The sequence below is a fragment of the Ptychodera flava genome, chromosome 5 (genome assembly GCF_041260155.1).
Source record: "Ptychodera flava strain L36383 chromosome 5, AS_Pfla_20210202, whole genome shotgun sequence".
Classification (NCBI taxonomy): domain Eukaryota; kingdom Metazoa; phylum Hemichordata; class Enteropneusta; family Ptychoderidae; genus Ptychodera; species Ptychodera flava.
Window position 1 is genome coordinate 18886990 of NC_091932.1, and position 26524 is coordinate 18913513.

The 26524-nt window shown below is 38.2% G+C and overlaps 1 protein-coding gene and 1 long non-coding RNA gene across 3 annotated transcripts in view; both read right to left on the bottom strand.

Annotated features, from left to right (window-relative positions):
• The window catches only part of LOC139133175 (L-threonine 3-dehydrogenase, mitochondrial-like), a 34680-nt gene extending 12656 nt beyond the window's left edge, over positions 1 to 22024 (bottom strand). Inside the window, exons 1-2 of one of the 2 annotated variants that reach the window (XM_070699605.1) lie at positions 21952 to 22024; positions 14739 to 14968 (exon numbers count right to left, since the gene is read on the bottom strand). In XM_070699605.1, coding sequence (XP_070555706.1) covers positions 14739 to 14937 — 199 coding nt within the window. In that variant the 5' untranslated portion in view covers positions 14938 to 14968; positions 21952 to 22024. Of the gene's footprint in view, positions 1 to 14738; positions 14975 to 21951 lie in introns of both variants that reach the window. The other variant, XM_070699604.1, reaches the window with a different exon arrangement.
• Positions 10686 to 13826, bottom strand: LOC139133176 (uncharacterized). The gene is made up of 2 exons (XR_011552544.1): positions 13382 to 13826; positions 10686 to 11226 (listed from the first exon to the last, which is right to left on the bottom strand). It is a non-coding gene; the product is annotated as an uncharacterized lncRNA (long non-coding RNA).
• Positions 22025 to 26524: the final 4500 nt, after the last annotated feature.

The window sequence follows — 26524 nt, forward strand, 5'->3', positions numbered from 1 at the left end:
TTAGAGTCAAATAACTTTAGGTGTTATTGGACCTTTGACTTCATAACACCTTTACAGGAGAAACAAGAGAAACTATAACATTTTTTACAAAATACATGTACCGGTATATACGTTGAAACATTAAGTACTTCATTAAGTGAATAACGGTCATTCTGAAACGTGAAATGGAGTCAAATTATGCTTTTGACCATTTACTACCTCGTGCACTGTGCTGCACGTTTGTATTTCTCTCTGCACACTTATTGGACGCGCTCAACGCGTTCCCAGTCTGTTCGCAATTGCTCTGTGCAGTGTGCGATGGGCATCTTAAAAATGCCTTAATGTTGACTGCTTAATTCTGGTAAAATTGGACTAAAATGTATGCTATATACACAAAGTACCGGGATTTACGGTATGTCCTCTTACATTGTATGTTTTGGTATTGTCCTCAACGCTACACTGTACGTGCCTTGGACAATTGAATACCACCGCTACATGATGTACAGGTACTCTCAAATTTCAGTATTTTGTGAATAACCTATTATGCTGATACAATCTACCACTATGAATATACTGTACCGGTAGGCTACTACAGTATCTATGAATGGATAATATTGGGACGCTAAATGACCATCTTTGATTTCCCTTTTTTTGAATTAGCCAGAAAAATCATGCTTATTGAAAGATAGAGAAGTTAGTGTAAAATTTTGAAACTGTATAACCAGTCACATAAAATAGTTTACAGGACACTAGGTCAGCTATGGAGACATCTTGGTTAGCAAGTAAAAAGGCATTCATTTTATTTTTCAAAAGGACACACAAAAGACATGTTAAAAGTTCAACACAGGATGGCCACTTCAATTTGTCACTACTTGCCTCTCAAAAGAATGACATTTGTAGTCACTACTTCCACCACCAGCAAAACTTATTAATGGCAATTCAGTGTGCAAATTTGATGCTTTTACCGCACGACAAAATATCAAGGTGTATTTCATATATATGTATATTATATATATATATATATATATATATATATACACACACACACACACACACACACACACACACACACACACAGTGTGTGTGTATATATATATATATATATATATCATATATATGTATATTTAGTAGGAACTAGGGCATGGGTACACCTGCCAAAGTGCATGACCTGAAACTAGGTCAAGAGGACTGGGGTCTTGGTGTTGTGACTGACTGCAAATTTACATAGCTAGGTCACATTTAATCTTGTCTACTCTACTAATCACGATTAAGTGATCATTAGAGAAGTGTAAATATGGTAAAGTGATTTTCAGTGATCCTATCTTATCTGAATTGCCTAAGTACATCTAAAATTGTTGATTACAGAACTGTGCACTAACAGGTACAGCATTTGTGATCATAAAATATACATCAATTCACAGGCAGCTGTACAGTACCAGTCTGGTTTGGCCAGCATAGATCCCATATCTAGGTCACATAATGGCATCACAGGTGGGATATAACAGGCAAATGTAGATTGCTGCGAATCACTCACGCACAACAGACGAATGTCACAGAAAAAGTCACGCTTGCTTCCCATGAAACATCCCGGTATCACACGACCAGGGATGACAGGCAATTAATTGTGGATTGGTGTGAATCACACATGATACATCAGATGTACATCAAAGAGAAAGTCAAACATGCTTCCTACGAAACATTGGAGAAAAGTCAATTATCTAGGAAATTAGAAAGCATCACAGGTCATTGACTATGGACAAGCAACTCTTTTACCCTTGATGTACAGGATTTTCTGGTGAAGTGACAGTTAATTTACATAACAATTGATACAAATGTTATGGTAATGGTTTCTATTGTTTACAAAAAATGAAAGAGTGGTGGCCACTGGTATAATTGTTCTTGGGAGTACAATGTACTTTAACAATCAAAAGAGTTTTTATTGCGGACTTTTTAGCTGAGTAAATATTGCTTAATGTTCCTGTTACATTGTGCATTTACAGACATCTGGCCAACATTCCTGCACTATAAAGTACACGTAGTAATTTTCAAAACTTGAAAAGATACATTAGATCATTCAAAAAGTTTACTATATTGGTCAACTATTTTACGGACAAGGATTTCAACTGTCACCAAAGTATCTGCTGTAACTGTACGCACCTACTGTTATATCAGTCAACAGTGGTTTCGTTAAATCCGCACTTTTCAATTCCAGGTTCTCGCATAAGTGGAGTTCTCCTCCCAGTCAAACACTTGGCCGGTATGATGTTAGATTTTCATAACATTAATTTCACAAACTGATCTCAACTTTTTGTCACCTTCTGCTAATCCTGCAAACAGAGTTTATACAAGCGTTTGATTGATGGTCGGTTCAAATCGCCAACGGTCATTGATTCCCCACCACAAACGCTCGAATTTCCTAAAAAATTGTCTTCCAGTCGCGTTAGACTTTGAATATAACCACAGAGTTCATTCGGCAGCAACTTCGCGCTAACCACTTGGCAGTCTGTCTGCGTTTTTGCAGCCGGAGAAAACTAAAATGTGGCATTTTCTGGAGCGTGTGCCTGCGTGTTGCCTGTTTGGTGTCCACTTACAAAATGAACGCCGCCATAGCTTCGCATCCTTTTAAAGGCTCAGGCTCCCCCTTTAAGGGCAGTATACCTTGATAAGTTTTACCTGGGCTCCCTTGCCATGGTACGAGGGTTCCCTCAGAATATCCATGCAATGAGATTAGGGACTACAGAATTGGTACCGGGGTTCCCAACCCATTTACCTATGTACCCAAATCTTAGCAAAAACACAGATAGTCAAACCATAATTTGAATAACCTTATTAATGTCACTGCATACAAAGAAAATACAGAAAAATTTGAAACATTATGTCATACAATGAGAATGAATGAACTTACAGCATTTAGAAGGTCAAATTTAAAACAAATCTGTCTCCTGCCATGACAACTTACTCAACCCATCTGAGTATAAGTTACGTAGCAAGCATTACTTTATACTCTGCCACTAAGCTTGCAAACCTGAACACAGAAGTAACTGTTAAACGTAGCATGCCTCAAACTGACTGCCGCAAAGGAAAGGTGAGCTCTCTTTGTAAGCTTATCTAAAGGTGCCAGTACAGAAGTATTCACTTCAAAGGAAAATGCCATGGAGCCAAAACAAAGGTCCCCTTGTGAAGAGATATCATATTTTAGACAGGTGTGTCAATGGTAGCCAAGTAATTGGGTTCCGCACACACTGTTTGTGAAACAGGCACTTTTCAGTTCAAGTGATGGGGACAGAGACGGCAACTCTCTTCAAACTTTATAACTTTTATGCCATGATGTACACTAAATATTAACTAAGGCTGTGATTTTATGCAACCAGTTTTGACAGGAGTAGCTAGAAGTGTGTTTGAGTTGGATCAGTGACAGATGAATATGAGGTTATTACGAAAATACAGCAAAGGATGCATGAGGACATTGGCGCAGTGTATCGCCCTCCGCTTTGCATCAGGCGATGCATGAAGCAATTTCCGAGTGCATCCTCAGCGGTATTTTCATGATAACCTTATTATTATACATCTTACATTCATGACTGGGGCATCAGATTGTCAGAGTAGTGATAGTTTTCGTACAATGGCAACAATTGTTCTAACTTCCGATTTTATGGCGCCAGTGAGGAACGCTGTCTTGGACGCGCTTCTGAAAGTTTTGGAGTGTGTGTACGACATGTACGTACATTTTACGTAGAGAGCGCGCGAGACATGTTCTGGCACTCTTTCAATGGGTCCATTAAACCGTTCAACAGTGAACGTCTAGATACAGCCGCAGAATGGGCGTCCCATACAGCTTTTTTAGTGCACACAAAATTCTATTGTTCTCGATGGTAGATCATGTATAATAATCATTCATTACTTGAAAGAATTAAAGAACTATGAATGAACAAGAGAGACAGGATCTGACAAGATAGTAATCTGTCTTCATTGTCAAGGAGTTAAGAAGTAAGAAGGTGGTGATTCCACTTTATTCCTTTTCCCCTGTTACTTTCTAGAACTGGAGACAATACACTGATAAATTCAAAATGTATCCTGTATAGCATATGTAGAGTGCAATTTAATTCTTCAGTACATTGGCGGTGTGGCCATACATAGACAATTTTAAAAGGCAGTCACCACACTGCCTTTTTAAGTAACCCCTACTAATGTGCAAATCCTGGAATGCGATGCATTATCAGTGAAGCATTCCGACTCTGCTGAGATGTTAAAGTATTTATTGGGCTTTGGAAAACTTAAGCCTTCTCTGTATGATTATCTATACTGGCGGTGGCTCCTACAATGTATTACAGCTAGGTCACAAATACTAGCGCACTCTGGTGATTGGTGGCAGGTATTTTAGAAACCTCTTCTTAACGATTGTTTCCGACCAAATATGCTAATTTTCCCAATGAGATATCTCATATATATAATGCTACAAAAAATATAGCATACAGTTTATAACCTTATTATACTAAGAAAAAATCACGAAAATGTTACATAAAGGTGTTATTCATATGTGATATTGATTGATAAGTGCATCATGAAAAGTTTTGGCTGGTATGTACCAGAAGGCGGCAATGAGTGCTCTGTACATTCATGTATAAAATTCTTGACAAGCTCTGGTAGGAGACTGTGGAATTTAAATACTAAGATCACAATCAACCAATGGCTGCCACTTTTGAAAATTTTGACTTTTGAAATCAGCAAAATATTACAGATGCATTGCAGCTGGTGATTGTCATCATGCCAAAGAACTGATAAAATGCTTTGAAATTTACTTTTTTGTTCATTATTTATCACTCCAGGCCCAAATCTTCAGGTTGAGCAGCCAAATTCTTGCCTAAACCAATCAGAGGGCTTGATTCAGACAATGTTACTACAGTGGTATTCTGTTGGTCTCAGGGTCCCATAAAGAACCCCTAAGATAGTGCTGAATTGTAATGTGGCCAAGAGTGGCCTCTGCATTTGAAGCTGCTGCTGATCCCATTTTCAGTGCACTGTGCTCAGAGTCTCTGTAATTAATCAAGATTACAGCCAATACAGCGGTAATTTGGTCTGGACTGTGTGAATCAGAAGATTACCTATTATGGCAACAGTCAGTTGAGTTCATTGAGTTACTTCTGATCAATAGATGATCTACTACGGTATATTGACAATTTGCCAAAAACTTGTTAAAATGGGCATCCATTTCAGGAAAATGGCCCCCCCACCCCCACCCTCCCCTGTCGTGCTCAAATATATTTCAAAACTTTTTGTACATTATTTGGTAAAACACATTTGAAGTCAATTACAGTCATGTGATTTGATATGTCAGAAGAAATGCTGCTATTTATAACTTGGGGGGAAATCATTTCAGGCACAATTTGATAAGTGTGCAGGTATCACAAAACACCTATCCCAGATACGTAATGAATTTTGTGAACTTTATACATTCATCCTAATAATAATATTGACTTCTCGATAGATCCTTCATGAGTCACAGTTTCAAAGCAACTTTTCAAGGTTTTGAATTCATGTGGTAATTTTTTAACAACTACACTGCACTTCTAGGGAATGCAGTCAGGTACATCAAGCTACTGCACAGTACATGTATAGATATGCTGAACTGTAATGATCATATCTGCAGGAGATACGTTGTGGTATTAGTGGCAGACTTGGAAGTTGTTCAACTATGCCTTGTACTTTGTGTTCATTACGCTGATAGAATACAGCTATACACATCACAGTCAGATAAATACTTCAGTTTGGGGCAAGTCAGTACAATCTATGTAAAATGTGAGTGTGTTCATGTATCTTTTAACCCTTTCACCTCCATTTCTCACTCTTAAGGTCCAACTTTACCATACAAAACAATGGGACTGTTCCAAACCATGGTGGTGAAAGGGATAAAGGGCCAGTTGTTGCAGCAATAGATTATTTTTTTCACAGTTTTTTTCAGTCAATTGCAACTTATTGTTCTACTCCCCAAAAGCATTTTACATCACCTACTATTAATTAGGTTTGCCATCACAGCATATACTGGTATGTGCGCCTAGAATGCACTGGGTTTGTGTAATTTATATTTATTCAGTAGCCAATAGACCAGATTTCACTTGTCAACAATAACAATGCAGTCTACAAATGTACAGGATGAGTAAACAAGCTGAATATTGTGTATCTCAACATGCTTATACCGGTACTGGTAGGCCACAGTAGGAACAAGAAACAGTCACTAAAAATAGATCAAACGTTAAACTACTGGCCCTCAAAGGTAGAGTACTGGTAGTAAGCACTTTGGGGACAGATATTCTGACTCAGAAAGTTGTACAATGCTTTTCTTGTCTACTCTTTGTTTGAGTTCATTCTGAAGCTATGGAAGCTTCAAGTAAATGAAGCTTCCAGAGTCTTAGTTTTGTGAAAAACAAGATATTTTCCTGCATAGAGATAACAAAAGGATGGAGCAATTTTGATTTCAAAGTATTGGTAAATGTTAGGTACATGTACTGTATTTTGTCTGATGGTACCAAAATACCATAGATACAGTGATTGTTACTTTTATTCTTGATTTTGAAAGAAAATGATTTTTAAGTTTCCTTGAGAAAAGTTCAGGCACAGAGTTAAGTCTCAATATATGTTTCAAGACGCATCCCTCTGTATTGGGTTTTCAGGTGGTCAAGTCTGATATTAAAACCTGGGTACATTATCTGGAATTGCTGTATTGAGTTTTCAGGTGGTCAAGTCTGTTATTAAAGGCCCGTGAGCTGTAACTTTTAACATTTTATTTACCCTAAAATAACCCCCAAACGTCTCGAATGTTGATTGAATTCTTGCAATTAAGCGATATACCCTTCAACTAACATACTAGGACAGTCACAAACGACACAGAACGCAAGGAAATTCTCGCGATATCGCCTCATTTTAAATGTACCGCCATTTCGCAAAAGCAGTCACGTGACAAAGAACACAGCAAATGCAACGTCACACGGAGGACGAGAGCGGGATCTTACTGTGTGATACTGCGCGATGTGGGAGCGTGACCCCATTCGCAACTCGACAACAATGGAGTCTACACATGAGGTAATGTAACTTAGCTTATGTCTATTTTGTAAACAAACTCACGTGTTTTCTGCCCCCTCAAACCTAGTATTTAATGCTGATTGTTCTCCAGTTCGATGTTTCATTTGAACAAAGAGGGTGTTACAACAGTTGTAGGCATAAACGATGCGATTGAAATGACAAGGAACTAGAGCTTGTTTGTGAATTTGGCCCGGCCAGGCGGCCGCTGGTCGCAGTCCGGTAAAGCGTACGCTACGGGTAGCTGCCCATCGCGTACGCTAGAGTCTCGTTGTGGTTCGTTGTTTCGCATGGATTTCCAGAACTAGTAATTCGTTTTGAATCTGGATTTACCCAGAATGGTTTTCAGTTAGCGATACGCCGTTCGGGTTTTGTAATTACGAACGTATTCGATTATATTTGGCTTGAGTGAGCCATGCGCATGATGCGTGAACCATGAGCGGCATTGACCAAATGCAGTCGATCTTATTTCTGAACACTGTCAATTTCCGAGTCATTTTGCAAACGGATTACTTACTTCACATAGATTCGGAATTATTGTGTGAATAACCTTGAGTTTAACAATGCCTTTCGTGTGTTTTTAGTCAGCTCTAATCGAACTGTTGAGACATACGGCCCCGATCCTACTTCTATGTTTGAGAGGACGAGTTTAGCAAGCTTCGTGATGATTACGGTAGCATTACAACCATGGAGGTAGAAAGAAAGGTACACGGCGGCTGTGTGATGTGTAGTACAGCTGTAAACTTATGCCAACTCGTTTTAGAAATTTTCTTTTCAAAGCGATGAACTTTGAGCATGGAGAAAACGGCGTTGTTCGCACTTGTGACTATAACGTTGCTATGGTGATACCAAAACAAGGACAAACAGCTGTTTTATTGTGATTTGTATTTTCGCCATGGCTTTTGATTGAAGTACAATTTGCTGGGAAATTTGAAGGGTAAACAACACATTTTCAGTGGATTTCTCTAGGGTCTATGATACAACATAAATGACAAAGGTGGTCCTTTTATGCAGTGGCTTTGAAAATGTCAAATATATATGTTATGCATCAAAAGCATATTTCCTTCCAAATTTTTAGTCTGACTTTACACATCTTAATTTCCACCAAGAGTTAACCCACAGTTTACTTGCCATGTTATGGTCAAGAATTAAAGTAAAGTGTCGACTACTTACTTGGCTTTGTTTAGAAGAGAAGATGGTCACAAAGAAAAACTCAACACTGATCAGTGACCGGCAGAGTGCAGTATATCTACATTTGCATCTCCTTCGTAATTTTTCTGATTCTTTCATTTTGCAGACATCACCGACCGATTCTACTGATAGTTCTGTAATAACTGAATCCCAAGCAAGAAGAGGGAGACAGGGGTAGAGGGAGAGGCACAGGGAGAGGGTGAGGACAGGGATGCAGAGGTTGGGGCAGAGAAAGAGGGGCTAGATGGGGAAGGCTTGTGACAAGAGCAGATGAGGCATTGCGAGATGTGCAGCAACGGAAAAAATACTCTTCATGTAAGTAAAATTTTTGCTTTGTATACACACCGTGATAATGGGGCATACAGATTGACATCAGCATATAGCCATCGCAATAATATCATCTTCTTTTCAGGAGATGCTGCAGAAAATGACACCAGAACAGAAGCATGATCTTCTGTTGCAGGTGGTTGAGAGGGACATAAGTTTAATATTTGACTTTGCAGTCCTATCTGAACAGGCTGGAGGATCCCATCCTGGACCTTCACAAAGCAGTCAGGATTGATGTGTCCGTCAAAACTGTCGGCAGATGCCAACCCTTGCTGAGAGAAAATGTTGTGGGGAGGTGCCTGGGCTCTGTATCTCCAGATTGCTAGTCAGCATGTTTATGAACTGAATGCAAACAAGCAGACAGTTTGCCATGAAATTTTTCTAAGAAAATCATCATACAAGTTATTAGGGAATTCCTACTTTAACCATATTGTCCCTACCATGATCATTTATGGCTGAATTGTCAATTTAATGCAATAAATCCAATCAACTGCAAGTCATCCTTTGCGTTTAGATCAGATCTGGTAAACAGTCTTGATGCATATGTAATAATTGTTCTAAATGTGATGAATATCAACTGACTGAGATGGAAAGCCATGTGTGCTGGGCAAATTATTTATGTAATGACTTTTGGATATGTAATGCTCTTGAGTGTTGAGAATGCACTGGCATGGTCACAGAGGAATTCTAAAATGTAAGACGAGACTGTTACATGTGTACATAAAAATCCTCATTTTGGTATTTCAAAGGAAGGACACCTCTCAGAAGATCAGCATAGATACTGTAAGTGTTACTGTTCTTCCAAAAATATTTTTGAGACAAGCAAACCAGTACCAAACTCAGAACTTTGGGAAAGGAAGTAGAGATCAATGAGAATTTATCCAATAATGGCAAATATACTCAAAAGCAATACATATTGAAACAAATATCATATTTTTCATGATTTCAGAGTTATCTGCCTTGATGAAGGAGTCCTTGCAGTTGCTAGAGCCTATCGGATGGTATGATGGCCACCAATGACTTTGATGACTACCACAAGTGCAACAGGCATGCTGCATACCAGCAATTTATTTTGTGGGAGCATGGGAAACCTGATATAGCCACAAACTGATGACGTCAAAACTGCCATACACGATACACAGTGCCATAACTTTCAGGGCGTCTGTGTCTTGTGTACAGTGATTTGATGTAATCAGTTTGTGGCTATACCACTTGTAAAATGGTGCTGAATTGCATAATTGTGACCAAATTATAACAAGATATATAGCTCATTTAACCCAAACACAGCAGCTTGGTTACCTCCCATTTGGCACAGTACTTGATATTTCCTATACATGTTAATCATGATTTATACACTCAGACTCTTCAGTGAAATCTACAAAGTTTCCCCTGTGTACACAATTTCACAGACTGGTTTCTTTAATTCTGAAAATGTACTTTTAAGGACACCATTCTTCTAAATTGCCATTTTAAATGACTCAGAAAATTATGCTTGATTGAGAGAGGAGATAGTATTTTCATAAATTTCCACTGATTGTGTCCTCAGCCATACAGAATGTGATTGAAAGTAGGGAGACTAGTTGCACCTGTTTCATGATACAAAAGGATATTGTTTCCCCATCCACCAGAAAGACAAAAGAAATTTACATGCTGACTTTTCTATCTAAGAGAATGACCTCTTCAGTTTGTCATAAATTGCTCACCAAAAGTATGGCATTTGTCTAGAGGGTTTGCCTTATTGCTTTCAGGCAGAACTGAAAAAGTTACAAAAATTCTAATGTCGTGTGTAGAAATCAAACCAAATTGTGGGAATTTATTGTGTGGTGTATGTATATATACCAGGGGGAAGTCTCATGAACTGTACTGTTTTAATTTGTTGACCTCAACATATCATGTTTACCGTACCATCCATTGTATTGGTAACTGTTGTGTGTCAAGTAGTTGTGGAGTACAGTTGGCTTTGGCCAAACAACTGTATCACCCTTTCATGGTGATATGTATTGGTGTGCCACATTTCTCATTTCATGTACAAATTTGAATATCTGCTTCCATCAAATTCATCAATGGCTATCTTCATGTCTACGGAGCAACTGATGTGAATTTTTCACGCAAAGTTTTATATGTACACTTATTGTTGTACACGTTTATTTGCATACATGTCATGTATTTACAGAGACACTCGTCCAATAACCAGGATTTTGCCAGTCCTGGGGGACAGACATTCCTCAATGTGACAAGACATTCAGTGCAATCATTGTCCTAATTTTTTTATTTATTTCCTGCCTGAGTTCCCAGTAAAGTACCCGAATTCAGCCTATAAATAGGGGTTAGACCTGAAAGGGATTTACCCTAATTGTACATGAATTTTTTTCTTATTTTGAATGTTTTATCTTGCATGCTTACTGTCTCATTTACTGTAAAAAAGGTGAAAGCTTTTTTTAAGATTGAAAACAGTGACGATGTGTTGAATAAAAGGTAACATTTTAAAATATACAATTGTCATGCTTTTTAAGAAAGTTTACATCTCTACTAAAAGGGAAGATGGTAAATGTATCCATATAGAGTACTTTCTGTACATCACAACTTGGGCAGCTACAGCATACTGAAGACACCATTCAATTCACAACATTGCACGGTAGTTCGCAAAACCTGAAACTGAAAGGAATAAAATGTAAGCAGACTTGTGTGATGAAAATTGAAGAAAAAGGCTGAACAATCTAAACATCTGGCATTATCAGTTTTTTGCTTGTCACCATGACCGAATGGCTGAAGTAAGTCTACAATCATGAGGTTTGAGTGTCCATGGATAAACAGAAACACAGTAAGTGAGGCTACCCACAATTCTCCATGATCTGTACACACGGAGATCACTAACTGAACTGAAGCAAATTTCTTCTGTACAGAGAACAACTCAGTCCATATTTTAAAATTCTGGCAACATAGTTCTGATAATCATAATTTTCTGATTTCTCCCTGTGAATAATGAGAAGATCAACCCCTTTTCCGCGGAGGAGATAGCAATTTTGTAATTTTGTCGACATAGATTTTTGACAGTCATACACAATATTTTCAAGTAAACTACGGGAATAAGTTGGTCTGTGTTGGTAAAAGAAAGGATATTGATTTTTTTTAATGTTCGTAACAAGGAAATTTGCGTGTCTGACAGGTGGTATGATGAGACCATCTTAGTTGCTGATAACTTTATCTTGACAAGTGTGCAATTTTTAGCACCTCCAAACATCGACTTCTCATTCAATTTATTCTTGAATTTTAAACATAATCAATAATTTTGGAACATAGTTTTAACAAATAATCCTGAACTTAAATTGCAAGTTAAAATTGTTAAGAAACTGATAAAATTAAAAAAGCCTTTAGCAAAAAAATATCTGAGTGAACAAATCAAGGGGAATTGTGGGTAGCCTCACTTACTGTGAGAAAGTGGTTACTTTACAAATATGTTTACATTATATTTTGGCTCAAGACAGATACACTTGTAAAGCAAATGGAATTTTTTACTTTGCTTGAAAGGATCGGTAGTTACACCTTAATTGAATCATGTTGAATACAAATCTTAAATCGTCACTTCCTACTACCATAGACCCTCTTTTTTAGTGTCTGTGCTACTACTAACAAGTATTTTCTGACTCATTAAGCAAAGATGTATCCATAGTTCGGACAATTTATACAGAAAGGTTACACAACAGGATAATTTATTTCCATGACCAGATGAAACTGATGATGTGCACGAAATTTCTTGCTGTACTGGCTCAACACAGGTGCAGCCAATTAACAATGCACTTTTAAAGGGGTCATTACTATGACAAGATATATTGTGCATTACAAGTAATGTGAACTGACTAATTTTAAGTCATGAGAGTAATTAATTAGTTGTTCATAATTTGCCCTGTCACTGAAAATTTTTCGACTTGCTCTCCCACACTCAAACTTCATTTTACCCTCCCCACTTATTTTTGCCTGTTTCCCCTCCCCACTGTCAATTTTTGAAGCTCCCCTGCCCTGTGGCGGAAAAACTTGCCTATTTCCCCTGCCCTGCAAAAATTCCCCCCTAAATTTCGTCATTCCATTTCCCCTGCAGACATGGAGCTACCCTACCCTGTGATGAAAAACCTGTTGATTTTCCCCAGCCCTGTGAAAAAATTTCCCCTTAAAACATAATGGCTCAACTTCCCGTCCCCGTTTTAAAAGTAGCTCCCCCTCTCCTCGTTTTTCGCAAAGCCCTGTCCCCGGGACAACCAACCGATATCTGCCCTGCCCGACAAAAATAAAATTTGCTCCCCTGCCAGCTAAAAATATGTCCCCTACCCAAGCAAAATAAATAGTTCCCCTGCCCTCAAATATTGCTGTAGCTCCGTTAGCTGCACCTGTCACCACATGTTACGAGAGCCGATGTTTGCCAACTCGTAACATGCGCTTAGAACTGGCGGTATTAAAAACAGTAGCAATAGCAGTCGCTTGGTCCGGGGAGGACAGTGACTGTTTACTTCGATTCTTGTTGTAACTGCGACAAGATGTGTGAAACGATTCAGTACGTAACTCACTGTGTGTAAAAGCTTACCGTACGCGAGTATGAGATTTTGTTGTGATTTCTATTCAAGCTATGGTGTTTCCTAGCATTTGGAGAGTCAAAAGTTGATCTTTCAAAGGCTAAAACGTGACCTTCTTTGAATATTAATACATGTATAGTGAATTTATCAAGGCATCGTTGCACAACCCATGGTGCGTCAAGCACTCGCACGCACTATTCGACACGGTATATTGACAGTCACTCGCTGTCCGGTCCTATACTTACCAATCAATTAACTCCTCCGCCAAATCGGGATTTACAAGCCCTGTTTTTTCCTCTAACTGAAGCCATCTCCAAATCTGGTTTTCGATGTCTAGTTTGCTAAGGCGTTTAGACGCATTACTGCGCTGTTGTCTCCATTCCTTGTCAGAATCCGATATGACCGGGCGTACGTTTCCCACTGTGAGACGCCATTTTCTTGTGAGGAATCTAATGCGCATGCGCAACACTCACACTTTATGTGTACTCTTGCGAACTCAAGCCATGGGCGCCGCCATAATCGGGTGCGGCACCGTTTTATTATTTGACTCGTTCAAAGTTACACGTGCGATTTGAGTACGTGGCCGATAACACGTCTTTGCACACCCTTCAGTAAGTTAATCCACATGAACTAATTCTAATTTGAATGTAAAATCATGGAAATAATGCAAAAAGTTACAGCTCATGTGCCTTTAAAACCTGGGTACATTATCTGGCATTGTTGTGCTTTACTCAGTGTTTTTAAGCAAAACAGACCTGGCACAGCAAGCATCCTACATGTACATGCATGTAGCTGGAAACGAGTCAAATCAATGCCTTGCTGCCAGAGTTTTGCTTTTCAAGTATTTGAACAAGTTCCATGTAAAATGCAATGACTCCAAGTCCAATAAAATATACAATTTTTCAAGTTATGGCATGTGCATAAATTGCTTTGTTATGTTATTGAATCTACAAAAGTTACTGTAAACCCAGAATAAGTCATCAAGGATCTTTTCTATTTTAAAGGGGAAGTTCACCAAGGCTGATTTTTACATAATGTGCTAGCTTTGGGATCACTTATTCCGGAAAAGCTATTTTGATTCGCAATTTATAAACATGCAATTTTTTTCAAAAACAGACAAAAATAGTAGCAGAAGTTGCCATTTACCGTACGGCAAAGTGTTTTGAATCATAGCAAAAAAGCACAAAATTACGCGCTATTTCATCACATGATATGGCAGGGACTCTCTTCTGTGAGAATGGCATTGTCCACTCACACACATTCACACCAGGCTTTTGTCTATTTGCATAACATAAACAATAATTATGCAAATACGTACAGCCCGATATGAACGTGAATGACAATGCCCAAAGATGGTCCCTGACAATCATGTGATGACAGCTCCAAGCTTGGCATTTTTTCCCCATGATTCAAAAGACATTGTCCCTACTGCAACTTCAGCTACTATTTTTGTCTGTTTTTGTAAAATATCGTGCAAGTTATGAACGGCAAAAATGACTTTTCTGGAATAAGCAACCCAAAAGCTAACACACACAGACCAAACAAATGCCTGCCTGGATGTCCAAGCAGTGAGAGGAAAGGTCGAACTTGCGAACTTCATACCTGTTATCAAAATCCTTGGGTTATCCAATGCATTGTATCTATCAAAGTTTGGAATGCTGGAAGAGGTATCTGTCGTGGATGTCAGTAATGTCCTTGACGTTGAGAAGCGGCAAGCACACTGCGGCACTTGGAGTCTCACAGTTGCTATCCTGGCAGACTGTAAAAATTGTGTAAATGACCGCATCATTGGTAATTGCATCTGTGTGGAAGTCTGGTACTATGGTGAAGAACTGAAACTTGAAAAAAATAAACATGAATTCTTTGTGAGTTATTACTTAGGAAAGTTTGGAAATGGTTTCAACAACACACACACAACTTTCTTCAATAAATGAGTCAAATGCATAACACGTGTTACCAGGGTGAATTTGTGGATCCAGAACTTAGCAAAACTAGTGTGCAATATTTGGTGACACTTGGGGGGGGGGGGGTATCGATGTCAGTCACAGTCCTGTCACCAACTGGTATGATCTGGTGTGCACATCCTGCATATATCTTGTACACATGTACAGAAGAATAATTAGTCATTAGAACATCATAATCCGATGACCCTAGAATGGCAAAGTACTGATCCATGGAGTACATCTATTCGGTGTACATGTACCTGGACCTCCCATTGTTGGACTTATACATTCCTAATATCAGTAGGAATCAAACCTGTAACAACAACATTATTACAATTAGTAAATATATGGGGTGGCTGTTACACCTGTAATTTCAGATCAAAAAACAACAAGCATAACGATTTTCTGATGCCAGACATCTTGCTTTGAACATTCAGAATTCATACACCTAGCAGTTATGGTGGAAATTGAGCCTTGGGGAAACTTTTACATATTCTTTTGGCCTACCACTTGTTGGGGGCTAATTTTGAAGCTGCATGAAGTAAACAAATTTTTCTCAGGCTTAGTTTTGTGACAATCCGGAATTTTATTTCCCACTGAAGATAAAACTGCGATGGCAGCCACCTTTAATTGCAAAATATCGGCAAGTAGAATTGGCTAATTTGTTTCTCTAGTATCAAAATCTGCATGGTATACCCTAGATTTTCAGTCTTGATTTTGAAACAGGTTGGTTGAAAGTTTGCTTGAGGAAACTTTCATCTTCGAACTACCCTAATGTGAGATCCAGAAGAAAGGAGTAAAATAGGCTACTGTAACACACTAGTTACATGTATATCTGCATATATCCTGTACCAGTTCTTCTGTATAAAAACAAATTGATCATACAATGTTAACGTTTAATAAGAGAATGCCAGGAAATGAAGGAAACTGACAGATTGTGGAATACACTGCATATATTTTTAACAAGCATGTACAGAGGCACATTTGTTCTGGTTAGTGAGTCTCTAAATCTAAAGGTTTGTAAGTTGTTTTGTAACCTCAGATACATGTACTGTACTACCACAGTACTTGTCCATGTGATGCGACAGTATTGGCAAACAGCCACTGTTGACGGACTGTCTATGACAACAACAAAAAGTTAGCGCCGATAATGTCTTTGTAATGTATGACAATTAAATTATACCGTACTTTTGGAAAAGTGCCCAGTTCAATGACGCCACTAAATTAACCTAAGTACAAGCAATATGTTGCATGTACATAGTGTAGATGAGTTATACAAAGAAGATGTCACTGAACTCATAACTACAAACTCTAAGCACTGCTTCAAGTGTTTTCTATTTCTTGATCAGATTCAACAGAGAGAAAATTGACTCAATGGCTTTTGTTTACAACAGAAACAAAAGCTTACAAAGTGTGAATTACTGTATAGATGCACACATGAAACAACAGCTGTACTGTGTGTTGCCTGTAACTGTCACAGACATGTACCGGTACATGATGACTTTTTTCATTAAGTGAATTTAAGAAGTTCAGTAACATTCATGATATATTAATTTATGTAATATTTCAAGTTGTCCATATTCACTCGACAAATAGCAATACAAGTAATAGCTGAAATATATTTATTATACAGCTTTTAAAGACAGATTGGAGGACAATACTGGTTACCATGGTGAAATCACTTTGGTGAGTTTGCCATTGCTGTAGCAGACAGAATAACAGATCATGTTAATAAATTCTCCCAACATGGAGAACAGGTAAACTTTGACATAATAAACTGTGTTTGACTTCTACAAACTGTATCTGAGTAAGGTTACTTAATAATATTGGTACAAAATATTCACACAGATTTAAATTTAGCACTTCAGGATATACTGCACTCACACCTCACACAATCAGAAAATACAGTTAGGCTGTAGAGTCTTTGCTTCGAAATTTCCCTTTCACTGAAAACGCATTATTAGTAAACATAATTACATTTTGTAATTTTTTCAGTTTATAAAGGTGGAACGTGCCATGGGAATGTTCGGACTCTCACACTTTTCACAGAATTTTCTTGTTTATCACTTGTGGGGGCTCATTCTGAAGCTCTTGGAGTGAGAGAAATTTTCACAGTTCTAGATTTGTGAAAATAAAAAAAATTCAATTTTCCCTCGACATTCACATGAAAATGGCAGCCATTTTGAATTCCAAATATTGAAAGTTGTTTGTTAGGTAAAATTTGCTTGGTGACTCTAGCTTATATTCTCAATTTGACATGACTGTGCTTAAAAGTTTCCTGTAGGAAGTTTGAGCAAAAGTTTCAATATTTTAGTTTTGAGGTGCATATTTCCTTAAATGTCCCAGTAACTAACATAAAGGTGATTGAAACTCTCATTGCTATCACACAGCATGACATCAAATGGCTGGGACATAGTTGTTTAATCACCATGGAAATATGCATTGTAGCCATGAGACAATGTTATTTGGATAATGGTTTTACAATCAAGCAGTCAATTATGCGTGTATGTCATTATGGGTGTACATTTTGGTAAATATGAATGTGTGTGAAGAATCTATGGAGCAGTATTTCAAATTTTTCTCCATATTTTTTTAAACTCAAAGAATATCAGTATATATGTACATGTGGAGTAACCAATTTTCCAATATTTACGCATACACTCATAATGTTATGCATGTACCTATCCTCACTCATGAAAACTATGATACTGTTTCATAACATTACTTTCATTTTCATTTTGCTTTCATTTTTGACACAGTTCGTCAGTGGCTTGACAGGAGATCAGCATCACTTGCCTGATCAAATATGCCCTCTTATCCTTCAGGTGAGACGTGTTGCAATGATAATGGGGTCACACCTGGGGATCTATGGAGGGGGAGGAGGTACAAATGTACGCAGGTTGCCAACATGCCAATTTTTTTTCCGCACAATTTACAATTCAACAGTTTTCTATTTGAGCAATACATGTAAACCCTACCGAAGGTACAATATATGGGATTTGGGTGCATTACTCTACATAGAGAACAAGCTGTTGATATTACGTAATTTAATATTTTGCATGGCATTGAAAATGACTATGTGGCAAGCTAATTCAATCAATGCAAAATATTCCAAAAAATAAAACAACATGAACAAGAGACATTTTCTTATTACTGCTTTGATGTACACTGATTGGCCACTTTTGATCACATGCAATTCATGCTTCGTGTAATGTGTGTACAAGAATAAAATGTGTTTAACAGTCTACACTGACACTCTTGCACCAACCTTGCCAACGAAACTCTTTCCTTATCATTTTCATGCATCGTATCACATGCAGAGATACATACGGGTACTGGCAAAATGGATACCATGAAAGAGTATGGCATATGCTTTTCTCTGTAGCCAATATGCCACAATGGCAGTGCGACGGGTAGTTGCTATTTTTATTGAGTAAAGGGCATAACATATGTTACTTAAATACACAGCTTTTAGCATTTCTTACACAATGTCAACTGCAAAATGTAAAGATCATGATAGGGAGTGTATAATTTTCAACACTGAAATGCCTCACGAATACCGGTATATACCTAGAACAGCCATTGATATTACATTATGGCTGAAATCTAAAATGCAAAGAAGAATGAGGAAATTTGAATTTAGTTTGCCTGACGACAAATATCCAATTATGGCTGAAATCTGACATACCATTATCAAACAGGGGCTTTGCTGATAATCTTTGATTGTGTGCTTATCGATGAGAGGGCACTTTAAAATCCACTTATCAATCTGAAATACTGATAAGCAAAACTACTGCCATCACTTTCTGGACATGCCGTACAGTTTTAGCTTGCCTGTCTTTTCAAGTGGCACCACCTTTACAATTTGCAGGTAGTACGTGCATGTAGTACATACAATTTACAACCTGTATTCATATTCTATCATGCATAAGGTCCAACAACAGCAAGGCTTTCAGACTCCCTGTTCACCAACTGTGGTTAATTTATGACCATCTAAACCTGTGACTTCATTCACCGCTTACAAATGAACTTTCTGCCCTGCACTTTTCAAATGCAAAATTTGACCCGCATTTTGGATCGAGGAGTGCAGGGCTTTATTCTGACCCACTTTGGTATTACTCATGGACGGCATTGGTCAAGATATTTTTGAAAAATATGCATGCCGATGAAAAGTTTTCTTACACCTACAAGTGGTAGATCAGAAAAGAACTGTAAAAGTTTGCGTGTCTGAATATCTGTCCCCGAGGTGTATTCTACCACAATTCTGATACTATCCTATCCTCTATCACCCTTGACCTAAATGCAGAGAAGTGAAAATGAAAAGGTTAAACTATGTAGTACCAATTTCCAAATATACTAAACTGCAAAGCACTGGTATTATGAATTACATTTATTTCTCTTTGGAAAGATCAAATTAAAAGATAGAAGACAATATGGATTAACGTACTCAATATCGTAATTTGCATGAACATACAGGTACCAAATAAACTAAAGTCTAAAGAGGTGACCTACATGTATGATAAAATACATTTGTACGCGTGACAGTAGAAAACTAGTGTACCACGTACATGTACTACTAGTGAACTGGAATCATCATTATTTAAATTTGCATTTAATATTAAGGGTACATCGTATGTATGTTTCTATTATTTCATGAATGAAAGGCACCCTAGGCTTGGCGAAATTAACACCACAAGTGCATTTTTCACATAGCACTCTTAAGCAGATATGTACTGCACATGTACAAGGACAATCGTGGACACAAATTATAAAGACTTCAATCGAGTTGCCAATTCCACAATTATCATGGGGGTGGGGGGTGGGGGGGGGGGTGTCTCTTCCGATACCATCGCCATTGCTGTTTGCCATTAATGTATCACAAACCACACCTGAGTGGGTTTAGGTTAGATATAGCATCATCATGATAATCATATGTCTGAGTGCCTTCTAAGTCAGCAATCCATGACACAAGGTACACGGTACAGTGGCATAATATGGAAAGCATTGTCCTTTAATATGTGCCATCGAGAAATTTTTAACATTTTTATTACACTATAAATATTCTATGGTTCCTCATTAGGTGGAAATAAAAAATATGTTCCGGTTGCCATGCCTCAAAGAAATAATTCAGTCTGGAATGTTTTGAACTTTTCGTGGGGTGTGACTCCTGAAATTCATTTAGCACAATAATTATTTTAAAAATTGGGACCATAATTTAGAGGTTTTACATAGCCTATGTTCAGATACATGTTTGCATCTCCCCTGATGTGAAACCAAAGACTTAGGAGTACAGCTCTGATTTCTCAACTTCAGTCACAGCCAAATCAGGTATTCTGAAGGTCAAAGGTCACAACAAACAAATTAAGAGCACTTAAGGCATGTGTACGGCATACTGTTAATGCTATATTGACATGTTTATGCAGAATGGTTCAGGACAGCCTTTTAAGCAAAGTATGCGAGTCGTGTTCTCAACTTACTGTCTGAGCCAAATTTGGAAAGCACAAATGAGACTTTCATTTTGTAATGTAAACATGTGTGCCATTGTATACCATGGGTCAAGATATTTCTAAAATACATGCATGTAGTTTCACATGTTTCGGAAATTCCAACCAAACAAATGAAAGTGTTTTTTTCTGCAAATATATTCTATTAGTGCATGAACATGTGAAAGCGCTCGTTGAAATAAGCTCTTCAAGGATACTCTGTCATACAACATTATTTTATATTGTAAATTATTCTCACCAAAATATTAATCGTCACAAAACAATATGATAAGCTTGATTGTTAACATCACCGACAGCAAACATTTTGAATCCTTAGTAATATGCTACACTGATGCTATCTGGAACCGTAGCTGCGGAATAAAGGACACTGTTATATTCACTGTTATATTCACGTTGTTACTAAATTGGAAATATTTCAAATTTCCTTATTGAAGAGTCTCAGATTCTGACAGCATTGATACTAGAGGAACCGAAAGTTAAACAGTTGATGTAACACAATTGCACATTTATGAGCCTGGACCTAGTCTAGACTACCGGAAGTACAAATCTAGACTATATCGTGTGTACGGCCGTTCAGAACCCAAGACCTCAAACCGTATAGGACACTAGTCCTGAACACAAATAGTCATAGCATGGCGGCAAAGCAACCTCCATGGTCATAGATCAATAAGTAGGATTTTGAAACCATCACAGTCATCAGCAATCGTTTGAATTCCAAGTCATCATCGCAATCATTTTGGACTTTTCACTCTCTCGCAAGTCTCGTATCCAATCCTTTGCCACAGAGCTGAGACTGAATTGTGACCAGCGAGCAATCAGACTGATTTGACCATTGCAATATTTTGCGATGTCATCTCCAACCATTAAAAGATATGATGTGATATCGCGATTTCACCCGCACGTGTTTTTGTTTTGGCCCCAACACGTGGTATCACCCGACTCGGAATACGTCAACTTGGCAAGTAGGTAATCAGACAGACGATAGTGTAGCCATGACAGTTTCCCACGTAACATGAGATACGGATATCCTTAAACTAGTGATCACGATCTTTGACAACGTTTGAATGGACTAGTATGGTACTCAAAGTAAACCACGTGATAGTCGTAAATACCAGATATATTTCTGTGTCACAGGGCATTATCATCGACAGGACAAGCAAATCGAATGCAGCATACACGTAGTAGACGTGCCGGCGTCATGACATTTGAGCCATGCGGTACAACGCGTAGCCACGCACAAAACATCTGCCATATTTTCATCGCTATTTCCGAATTTTCGCCCAAAGAGTGCCAATAAACCGTTCCAAACATAACGGCAATTAGCAGTGTCCTGTCGTTAGAAATACTTGAGATGTCATAAATACTTACCCTTGCACAAGAGCACACGAATCCTTGCTCCAAAAATAATTAAAGTGGCCAAGTCTGTATCGCAGTAAATACTATACTGCCCACGGCCGTGCCCACGAATTACACCAATCAGATTCGTGTTTACATGCAAAAATGTTTCCTTACAAGCATTCTTATTGGTTAGCCTCGAATGGAACGCCAGCTATTCATGAAACGCCCTCAACGTATAATGATTTTTTTTCTTTCATTTACACTAAGAATAAGACCAAGTTAGTCCACAATCCGTGTAGTTTGTCAGATCTTTGCGTCAGACCTCCATATAATTTTACAATAATTTTCGATTCAGGTATGTGATTTATGTTAAATTATATCGCCGACTACTCTTATAAAAAACCACAGGGGACCAAGAAGTCTGGTCGTTGTTTGTATATTTGTTTATGTTTATATTAGTCGTATTGTTGTTGACCAATCAAATTCAACGAACATAACTGCTGTGTTGTTTCGTTGTTTCAAACTTATGTAGATGTCATAAGATACACTATAAGGACACGATCATTATTTGATCCAATGCATACAGCTCTCTCCCAACGTACACTCTCTACCTGTATGTAGAGAGTGTACTGGGACCGGTCCTTCACTCTCGCACACACAACCAATGGCCTCAGGGTGTTTTACTCATATTTCCATTTCTCGTCATTTTTATGAAATGTTGACGCAGTTCGTTGTACTACAGATGACAACCAAGAATATGCAGTCTCGAGAACAATTCTCATTTTAAATCCCGTATTTCATACAGAAAAACAAAAAACTAAGGAAGCCGCCATTATTTACGGCCTTGAGGAGGGCTGAAGCGAATTGTTTCCATACCTTACGGTCGTGTATAGAAGTGACCGTGCATGCAATGTAATGAATGAAAAAACGGAAAGTAGGTTACGACCGACTATTAGTGTATCCTTTTCTTTAACCAAATACCGACAAAAGTGGTCCGTACTTAAAAGTACCCTTCTCTCGCATTCGGTTTTTTTAGCATTCAATGGCAAACTCGTTACGCCGAACACTGATTTTGCATATTTCAATGTTAGATTCGTGTTTTTTTTTCTCTATTAACAATGTCTTTCTAGTCGTGTCTCAGCCTATAGGTCACAGTGATACTTTTTCAGCCGTGATTCCAATTTTTACTCATTCCGACAAAGTCCAAGTGCGGTATGATACGCATGATCATTATCATACATTCGTCAATTCAACAATCCATATGGTTCTATAGTTACATATCCCTATGCATGTCCTTTTGCATAGAATGCCCACATAATTGTAACATCACAAGTACTACAAAAATGATGCCAACGTATAAAAAAATAATCAACCCCCTGTTAGTTCTAGTTTCGCGGATTTTAGACCTTTCTTTACGATTAACCGAGTTCAATGTTTGGAATAAGAACAAAGCAAAGTTGCCGCGACAGCAGCATCTAAAGTGTAACTTCATCACCTTTGGATTTGTTCCACTCTAGCTAAAAGTGTAGCTCCAAATTTCGGGAAAGTATCTGTACGACGTCAGTGCAGCATCAATGTGCAAATTGACGACATGTCTGAAAGACCTCACTTCGTGGCTGAGCCAATCTCTCTCTCTCTCTCTCTCTCTCTCTCTCTCTCTCTCTGTCTCTCTCTCTCTCTCTCTCTCTCTCTCTCTCTCTCTCTCTCTCTCTCTCTCTCTCTCTCTCTCTCGTGTCAAGTCCAGCCATTTCAATGTTTTGTAAATTTGTCGACATTAACAGGGGTTTCATTAAGAGCCGACAGCCGGCGAAATTGACCGGTTACTCTCACGATTTCGCCGGCAACTTTTTCTTGAAAATTTGAACTCTTTCATCGCTGAAATATTTTTTACCTTCTGAAATGATACGGACAAGTTTCACAAACTGTGTAGTCAAACTTTGCAACGGCTTTTATGTGAAACAAAATTTAGAAGACGAGCGACTACTACGATCGCCTTGTACTACGATGCAGCACGGTCGGTCTTGCGTATACTGCCTTAATAAAAATCAGAATTGCAACGGACGATTCTAATTGGCTACCTGAATTGCTGATCCCGATGTGGAGACCTTTATATACGCCAATGAAAACGTGCGTACTACACCTGTCGGCTGTCATTAGCTCAATTCAAAATGGTCGATGAACAAATAAAGAGTCAAGCTTCTCTGTACGATCTTCGGTTTTGAAGTGGACCAAGAAACAAGAGAAGGATAATTACGTGGATTTAAACTGTTTTCGAAGACAATAACCTGATTTTTTTCTCACGAAAAACTTCCCGATTACAGTTCGAATTTTAGGAAGCCGACGTGCGTTGCACCGTGGTAGGCGTAAATGTCAAGGTATATAACCAGCTGGACGTATTAAGCTTATATGTACTGCTTTTCGGTCTATCGACGCCAATAAAAACGTCATCCAGAGAGTGGTTAAAATACGATCAGACCTTTAAAATTCACTTCAAAAGCGATCGTCAGGTTAAATCCAAATGTGAGCTACTGAACGTACTAATTTTCATATTCTATATCAAGGTTCTTACTTTGCATACCCATATAGTCAAATAACCTTGAGGGTCTTTGTTTCTATTTGCGAAATATGGTAACGATTGCCATTTTTTATCGTTATTGTTAAATAAATTATCCTTTTTACCTCCCCAGTGGTATAAAAGTTCTTCATCTACAGATTGCCACACCAAACATCAGGGTTCTTACATTAATTTTTAAAGCATAAAATTATACATTAATGAAAATTTTCCCATTTACTGTGCTTAAAATATCAGTGTTTCATCCAGGATGGCATCAACAAGAGGGATTTCCCGTTTAATAGAAAATTTCGGGGGGATTTTCATCAGTTCATGTGTTGTACTTGTACCTCTACATTTCACTGGGGGGAGTGGTCCGCCTTGACAAATTAATTGGGGTGCCAACATTTCAACAGAGGGGCAATGCCCTAACCCCCTGTCTAGATGTAACACTTATAACATCGTCTACAATATCAAATTTATATCATTAATAATAGTGAATTATTATAGTTTACCTCCAAAAAGCATAGAGGTACTTAGGTTCTAAGACTTCACTTTCTTTGTTCAAAATATCGTCAACATTACAATATTTTATTATTGTAATTATGAATTATCATATTTAGGCCTAATATCCCAGGTAAAATGGCTTTTTATGATATGAACACAAATTGCCCTGGAACATTGCTGACAATTCTCCTGAAAATACTAGAAATTATGTGACTGTGAGCTGTAAAAGTAAATTTTAACTCATTTTTCAGGGTTTCCGGCCTTTTGCCGGGAGGGGGAACACCCCCTCCCGGACCCTCCCCCACGACAACTGCTTTGTGGTCCTGGCAGCTGCAAGCCGCCTACTTTTTCATTCTGGCCCCTACTTCAAAACTTAATGAAACCCCTGCATTAATGTAACGGTTGTTGCTGTCGATTCTAGACTGTCGACAGTCCGTTGTGCTTTTCCCTCACTATTATTGTAGTCTCTCGCACATACAGGGGTGGGGAATGTCGGAAGCATAACCGCGAGCTTCTCGTTTGTCTTTAATAGTGTACGGCACTCGCGGCTCGCTTCTTCGTCGCTCCGCCGTCGTATGAGAGAGAGACTACACCAATACCGTAATACGGTAAGGGGTGGACCATTTGATATCCGGGGGGGGGGGTTGGAAGATTGGTGGAGAGGCATTATTTTTTTCCCCACCTGCTTCACCATGAATTTTTTTTTTCTACAGGGCATATGCTGGCAACTTTTTTTTCACTTTCCTTCTTCGAGATATATTTTTTTTACCACATTTCGGTGCAATGTTTGTTTGCTTGGTTTTTCACACCCAGTAACAAGATGCTGTTCTATCACACAGAGACTATATTCAAGAAACTAAATAAAGATATGTAAATACATGTACATTTTTGATTCACTTTACAAAAATATCAGTTTATAGATCTTATTTATACCATGGGTAACACATCTTAAATCTACAACTTCATAACTGGTGACATGTCACTGCCTGGAGCAAGCTATCATCATCGAAAGTCTGTAAATACTGTATTTAAATGCACAGGAAACTTCGTCCGTAAAATATTGTGAATGAATTTCACCGCTAAGAAAGTCTTTGACTTTTAAACTGGTCCTTCAACAAACATTATATTACCATGCCCTGCCTGTCGCATTTTGATTGGTCGAGCTGAACCACGTGACTGACCACAAATACACAGTAATGGTCTGTTTTCATGCCCGTGAATATGAATAATAAGATTAACAACTCAAAGTATCGTAACTTTACAGCTCAAACGTAAATCATAATCAATCACAAAATAAAATGAAGCACTTGTGGGCCCAGTTGAGATACTTTTTTCTGAAAATATCTCCGGATTTTCCAATATTTTACAGCGCGTGTGACAGTGCGTCGCGTATTGCTCGGTTCTTGGGTTCAGTTGTCGTTCGCTCCGAAAATTTTCGCAAATTTTGACGGTTTTCTCCGGTTCGTTGTAATATAATTGAAATAACGGACTCCGCGCTGACTATTAACGTTTATTTATGGGGGCGCGGGCTCGAGGAAAGCCAAA